This window comes from Antrostomus carolinensis, unplaced genomic scaffold, assembly GCF_000700745.2.
Source record: "Antrostomus carolinensis isolate BGI_N321 unplaced genomic scaffold, ASM70074v2 scaffold14077, whole genome shotgun sequence".
Taxonomy (NCBI): domain Eukaryota; kingdom Metazoa; phylum Chordata; class Aves; order Caprimulgiformes; family Caprimulgidae; genus Antrostomus; species Antrostomus carolinensis.
This window is the reverse complement of record NW_010329568.1, coordinates 1-7,505: the sequence shown is the minus strand read 5'-3', so window position 1 is coordinate 7,505 and position 7,505 is coordinate 1. Positions and strand designations below refer to the sequence as shown.

General features: G+C 41.7%; 1 protein-coding gene across 1 annotated transcript; it reads right to left on the bottom strand.

Moving 5' to 3' along the window:
- Positions 1-4,701: 4,701 nt before the first annotated feature.
- Positions 4,702-7,499, bottom strand: KCNV1 (potassium voltage-gated channel modifier subfamily V member 1; the record flags this gene model as incomplete). Its single annotated transcript, XM_010172627.2, has 2 exons — positions 7,010-7,499; positions 4,702-5,228 (listed from the first exon to the last, which is right to left on the bottom strand). Coding segments are annotated over exons 1-2 (1,009 nt in total), but the record flags the coding sequence as incomplete, so codon positions are not given.
- Between the last annotated feature and the right edge of the window lie 6 nt (positions 7,500-7,505).

Below are 7,505 nucleotides of genomic sequence, written 5' to 3'. Positions count from 1 at the left end.
AACTCAATGTGCTTTTCTTTCCTCAGTCTCAAACTTCAAGATGTTAAAATTTCTTCTTGCTTTTGCCTCTTTCTTTCCTCCTTCAGGAGTTTTTGTTTATGTACATCAAACAGTGGAAGTACATACTAGAGTTTGTAGGGAATGTTTACTTTTTCAATGTTTTCTTCTACTAACTCCAGTCAAGGACTTGCCCATATCCAGGTTTTATATTACTATAACTATGATCTGCTGTTTGGAATGTTTATTATAATGATATAGTTTAATTTTTCAACACAAGAGGAATAAAATATATCAGTGTAATATTTTCTCTGTTAATATGGCTGCTTCCACAGTTTGAAAATGCACTAAGATAAGCAGTGCAAAAGCTGTGTGAGACAACTGCAAGCATCCAGATCAAACTCTTATCTTCCAAGGAAGTTACTGTCATCCATTTCCCTGTAAAACTTCCCACGGAACAAGGTAGAAGAATAAGTTCTTTCAGCTGACCTAGGAAGAAGGTACTCCAATTTAAAATTGTCTCTGTAGCACTTCTTTCAAAGCATGAGTACTGTAAAAGCCAGAATTTAGGTCCTATGATGGATCTTGAGAATACTATAGCTAAAAAACAGAGCAAAACTCACATAAACCAGGTCAAAATAAGGAGGAAGAGTGCAGTGAATGCTAACTCTTTGTATCACCTTGGTGACACCTTCAGTAAAATATTTTTCCTATGGTTAATTATTCTGACTGTTAAAGAGTCTCATTTTTTAAATTATTCTTAGCTCTATTATCTTTATCTCAAACAAAGGTAGTAAAAAACTGCAGAAGGTGCAGAAGAGTATAACAAATGATTCAATGTCTGGAAAAACAGAGCTCAAGCTGTCTCAGCTATCAAAAAGAAAAAAAGGTATTGAAGAGTTATCATAAAGGAAAATAATAGCTAAAGAATCCTTTAATTTGTTAAAGTCGAAGAAAAAAAACAAACAAAAAACCCCAAACGAACAAACCCAGAAACTACAATACTGCCTGGACCTTGAAATGAGAAAAAAAACCAAAACATATTAATTTGGTGAGGGTACATAACCACCAGAATGGATTATCAGCAAAATGGTTCTCCCATCTCTTCATGTCTTCAGAGTAAGACAGGAGACATTTTTAGGCAAATCTATGCATCAATACAACTTTCAGTACTCCACAGCTCATTCTAGAGTGGAAATCAGTTGGTGTATTCAAAAAAATAATGTATTCTGCTATATTATTTTATAACTTTAAAAAATGTCTCTGAGCCCTAGCACACAGCTAAACCAGGGCTGTTCCCCCACAGACACCTCAGCAAGTCTTACAACTTCCTAGGAGACCTCCTTGCCAGGAACTGTCACAGCTTGGTTACTCGTGCTGTAGTAACGAGTACGGTAAACTACTGAGTGTGCAAAGCAGCTCAGGTCTATGGCTGGTTGAAGATAAAAAATGTAAACTCTGCTTTGTACTCCTGCTGTTGGGCTGCAGAAATGAAATTTCTGTTCACAAGCTTCTACTGTTATTCTCTGAACTGCACTAACTCTGTCCAGTTTTCAAAAGACAGAGACATAGGCAGCACTCTTAAAAACAGGAGATAATTGAAGCTGCAAGATGCAGGCTTCCAGAAAAGCCTGTTATTCAGAAGTTGCACCTGGAGTGGAAACCCCTCATGTTTAAGTAGAAGGAAGGGAAAGTCCTGAAATCTCTTGCTGAGAAGCCACCTCTAAAGCTGCAAGAAGGGCTCATGGTACTGGAAGAATCAGTCAAGGAATGAGACCTGGTGAAGTCAGGGAAAGGTGCTAAGGTGCTGTAACAGAGCTGGCATGGGGCAGGTGAGCAGCCCCAGCCCTGGTGCCAGCAGAAGGAAGGGCAGGCATTTCTGACATGCAGGTCAAGTTCCATCTCTATTGCCCAAATGGACTTGGCAATATCAGCTGATGTTTGGGAGCTTCAATTTACACACAGCATTTAAATTATCCTAAATTTCTGGCACTAAAAGTGCTGAAATTTTGCTTTTTCATGTATCCAGAGGCATCTCATCCTGATGTACGCTATAGCCCTCTCTCAAACATACGCCCATTGCCATCACAAGCAAGATGATCACATCCTACTTCTCAAGGAGTCAATCTTTAAGTGCTTCCCAGAGGGGGACCAGTAAGGCTTCACACAAAATGTGGCCCCATAAGGAAGCTAACAGCTAGGAGCGTCAGAGAATGTGAAAAATGCAGGTTCAGTTCTCACCTATTCTTGCAGCTGCTAAAATCCATAATTTTGGTATCTCAGAAGTGTGGTCTCACCTTCTAGCTATGTATTTTCTGGGTAGAGGTACTACTGATTTCTCAGTTGCTCCTTGATGAAGTATAGCATTTTGCATAACTACCAAAGAAGCAAGCACAGTAATTATAATTCTGCTCTGGATAGTTCAAATAGATAAGTACATCCCTTCTTGTATGTTGAAATTGCTACTTTGGTTCCATTAGAAACATTATAGCTCACTTCTAGAGCAGGAGACTAGATTTTTATACAATTAATTCACTTCTATCTAAAATGGAATTACTAAACTCCTAATGGCAGTCAGTACTGTGATATAAACTGTGGTAATATTTTAATGAATTGAAGAATAAATAGACAACAAAAGTTTAGGCCATCCCTGGCAGTTAATATACCTGAAGTTAACAGTTATTATACAAGTGACTGAAATTTTCAAGTTGATAGAAAGAGCCTTAGAACTGAGTTTCATGCACTCATTCTGTAACAATAAAATATGATAAAATGGAAACTTTGTAACTAGAATGAACGTACTTTTGGATCACTCTCTTGTTATTCAGCACAAAAGTGCCCTGATGAGTTCAAATCATTTTCTTATTTTCAAAACACAACTAGAGAGAAATGCATTCACATCACAGCTACCATCAAAAGTGGGTAGCAGCCTTTCTTGCAAAAAAAAACCCCAAACAACCTAGCAAACCCAGCAAAAATTACTGAAGCAAAACAAACTCATTGACAGACTGAATCATTATAAGCTTCCTTTCAACTGCTTGCTAAGGAACAGTTATTCATCAGTATAGGCAAAATCTAGGGTAGGTGAGTAAGATTAAGATACTTCCCAAACCACTATGATTATGCTCAGTACCATTAAAGTTATTCTCTGCCATTGACAGGCAGGTTCACTGTCCTTCAGCGGGAACAAAAATGAAAAGAAACATTCTGCTGCTGCAAGTGCACAGAAACACCTGCTGGAGTAGGGACAGTTCACAAAGGGGGTGGACATGGCTCTCGAAAAAAAAAAAAAGAACCAACACATTACTGCTCCGTGGCAGGAAATCCTGGAAAAGTACACTGAGTGCCATGTAAGAACAACCATCACCATCTTCAGAACAGGCTAATATTGCAAGACAGAGACCATGATTTACTATTAGGATCTGAGTTTTCAAAGCTCCAAGTGTTATCTGACATTTCTCCTGTCAAATTCAGTGTCATATTCAGCACTGATTTAAGTGGGAACATAATTAAATCATTTAAAAAATGCCAAGCACTGGACAACATCATGGCATGGACAGGATGTGATGGGAGTACTGCTTTTACTCTTTCATGTATTCAGACATGCACATGTCATGAAATAATGAAGTAATAAAAATGGGGAAAACACAAGGGGAAACACAACACCTTCCAATAATTTCCAGCTTCTCTGATAAATTCCCACTGGAAAACATTACCTTTTATGCCTCCCCGTCACTACTCAGAAAGAGTGAACAAAAATGTTCTCAGAAACGCATTTCACCTTCCACCCTCCCCCTGCTTGTGGTTAATCCATCTGTCTGTTGACCTGTCAAAAGCACTTGGACATGAAGGGCCCTGCACCAATGGGTGAATGCTGACTGATCCTGACACTGCTGCTCTGAGCAGTAAACAGCTCCCATAAGTATCAGTGTGTTCAACAGGGCTAGAGGCCCCTCAATCCACTGCCTGGTGTGATTCGGTTTTAATAGTTTTCTTGAAACATTCTCTATCCTGGTTGTTTTCAGGATCTACGATGCAGACAAAATCATGACGTATTTCTCTGCGTATAGTTCTTAACAAAACACATTGTAACAGGTAAATTATAAGCTGTCATTAGTGGGCTTTTGATAATACAAAAAACATGGGTCAAGGATCTCTGCTTCTTCCCTAAGCAAATCAACTCAAATATACATTTATAAATTAATGACATTGTGAATGACTGGTGAATGATTTACAATATGCAACTTTGGGCTTGTTTTTGTAAATATTCTGTGCAAACAATACACACTGGCTTTATGAAGAACTAAAATTTATTGGAGAAGGTCCCTGCCACTCAATTATCAATGTCCAAAAGTAGGATTTTCATAGAATCATAGAATGGTTTGGGTTGGAAGGGACCTTAAAGATCATCTAGTTCCAATCCCCCTGCCATCAGCAGGGACACCTTCCACTAGACCAGGTTGCTCAAAGCCTCATCCAGCCTGACCCTAAATACTTCCAGGGAGGGGGCATCCACAACTTCTCTGGGCAACCTGTTCCAGTGTCTCACTACCCTCACAGTGAAAAACTTCACAAGTCATTACTGCTAACATTAGATTGGGTAAAAAGGTTAGGCAGAAATGCACACAAAATGGGGGACTATACCCAAGAACAACTGTTGTAGGCAGCAAAAACAAGAAGTACCACTACCATGGCTGAAAGTACCTGTTGAATGTCTTCCCAGCTTCAGCATCCGCAGGGCTCTGAGCAGTCTCAGCACTTGGACAATGCGCCCCACGTTCTCCAGTTCTTGGGAGCTCTCCCCACCACACAGGCTCTCCACCAGCAGAGTGATGTAGAAAGGTAAAATAGCAAGGAGGTCTATGATGTTTGCCACACTCCTTAGGAAGTGACACCGATCCCGTGCACACAGGAATCTCAGAACAAACTCCACAGTGAACCAGGCAATACACAGATACTCTAGAGCATCCAGTAGTGGTGGTGCCAGCCAGCTTAGCTCTACTGAAATCAAAGCCATGTTGGCAATGGACACAACAACAAAAGCCATGGACAGAGTGCCAAAAGTCCTGGCTGCTGCAGAGGAGCCAGGCTTTTCCAAAACTTCCCAAAGTTTCTGTCTGACACTGGGACAGAGGCTACCAGAAAAGTCCTCTTCCTCATCTTGGGCATCCAGTTCTTCTGCATCTTTCTTGATGTCTAAGGCTTCACTCAGCTCCTTCCTCCTGAAGTACCTGCCCAGAAAGCCCCCCAAAGAGATTTTCAATACCAATATGCATGTGTTTTTTTTATCCTCTATCATGTGAGACATAAGAAAACACATTAAAACATACCTTCAGCGAGCTCCGAAAACACTGATGGCAGCATATGGTTGATGATTTTATTGAGACCCTGTCACATGTTTCCATTGACCTGACATTTTTATTCCCTCATTTCACATCAGTGGCAGTTTGTATGTGCAGAGTAATTTTATTCTGATAGTGTGTTATTTATACAGATCATGCTGACTACAGTAGGATCTGCTGCATAACTAACATGCATCCTTGTAAGCAATCCTGGCACAAACAGACCCTTTGTGTCTAAATTGTCTTCATTTTCATTAATTACATTTTGTTTTTATTACATTGGTGTGTATCTATAACACTAAAAGGGAAGGCATAATAAAAGCCATGCAGTTCATGGATGAAGTTCTGATCAATATACATGAAGATTACCAGTTATCTTTCTTTCTTTAAATATACGAGTCCTCACACAACAAAGTGCACAAACATCTGTGCTGAGTAAAACTTACAGATTGTAAATGCATACATGAGTGTTTTGTTGGAGCAAGAGTATGTTTATTTACAGAACAATTTCATTAAAAAAAAAAAACGTTCCTAAAGTGCGCAAAAAAATCCTTTTCTTTCATATCTCTGTTCTTGACTCCTGCAAATCTCAAGCCTTAGGCAAAGGGGCTATGCAATTTCGCCTTCATTGATACTCCTGCATGTGTCAAAGAGGTCTCTAGCTCTTGTACTACCAAAGAAGTAGGAGCTTTCTGTTACACCTGCCAGGAAAGGAAGAAAAAGATGAAAACTAGGATCCAACTCATGCACCTGCAAAACTGGACCATGCTAGGGTAGGATAACTAGTATCCTTTTGGGGTGGGGTTGCTGCTTTGTTTCTTTCTAATAATTTTGCTTTAGATAAATAGCAGTTACACTCTTCAGAGAATTTCTTCAATACCAACAAACCAATCAGTAACACTAAAAATGGTGGCAAAAAAATTAAATTAACTGCAAATAGAACTAACAGAAATGTCCTGGGGTTGGTTAAGTTGAAACCCACCTCGTTCTGAAGCTGCCTGTTACAATTTGTCTACAGTGAGCCATTTTCCCGCTGTTGCTACCCCCTCCCTGGAAGCTGCTACATCCATGTGTGATGCTTCCCCCCATCACAGCTCCTCCTTGAGCCATGCCACCCACTCTCAGGCTGGCAGGTGACCACCCCTCCTTCTGCCTCTCCAGCTTGATCCTGGAAATCCTCCAGAATGGAAAGTGTGGAGTGGGGAGGCTCCAAACCCTCCTAGCACCATGCCCGATTCCACATCCAATCCCTCTAACTATGACAACCTCAAAAGGGATGACTGAAGGGATGCTTCTCCTTTCACAATCTCTTTCATCACTGGCATTATTCCTTTCAAACATTTTGGGCTTCCAGGGTCAGTCCAAAGCCAGTACAGGACAACTAGGACCCTGCTCCTGTTGGGGTCTCACTATCTTGACCTCACTGCCACCCTGTCCCTCAGCAAAGGTCGTCACCTCACCCAACACACCACTCTCCATTTCCTACATGCATTCACATCTAGAGTAGGATTCAGGGCTGAACTCATCCAGCTTTGAGTATGCTTTCCCCAGTGCTCTGCTACCTCACCTACCCTCACTGCTGGATCTCTCACCTGAGCTTTCATGCATGCAAGCCAATGCTGAGCTCACCCAGCCCACAATCCTGTGCGCTGCATCTTCCCGCAACTCACCGGTCTCTGCGGCAGGAATCGATGCTGAGCTCATCCAAACCCCAGTACTGGATCTCTTGCAGGAAGGAGAGTGCACAAAGCTGCTCCATCACATGCAGCCTCCCTGTCTGGTAGTAATTCAGTATGTAGTGAAATGCCTGTGAGCTCCGGTCAAAGAAATACTCATTCTCCACGAGGTTGGCATCATCACAAAGCTCAAGGAGGCCAGAGGCCACGTCCCGGGCAGCAGAGACCACTACGGCCAGTTTGCCAAGACGGGTGTCAGGGTAGCACGACAAAGTTTGCTGGGACATCACAAAGCGGCTGCCTCCGACATTGATAGTAAAGCAGTCCAAGGAGGGAATGACCTTCTGCAGCAGGGGACCCTGCTCTTCCTCACTGGAGAAAACACTGGACTCCAGGGAGCCCAGGGATGTGCTGCTCCCTGGTTCCTCCAGGGATGCTTGGGAAGAAAGAGACATGCAGCAAGGAGGCGACTTCATCCTGTAGTTGCCAG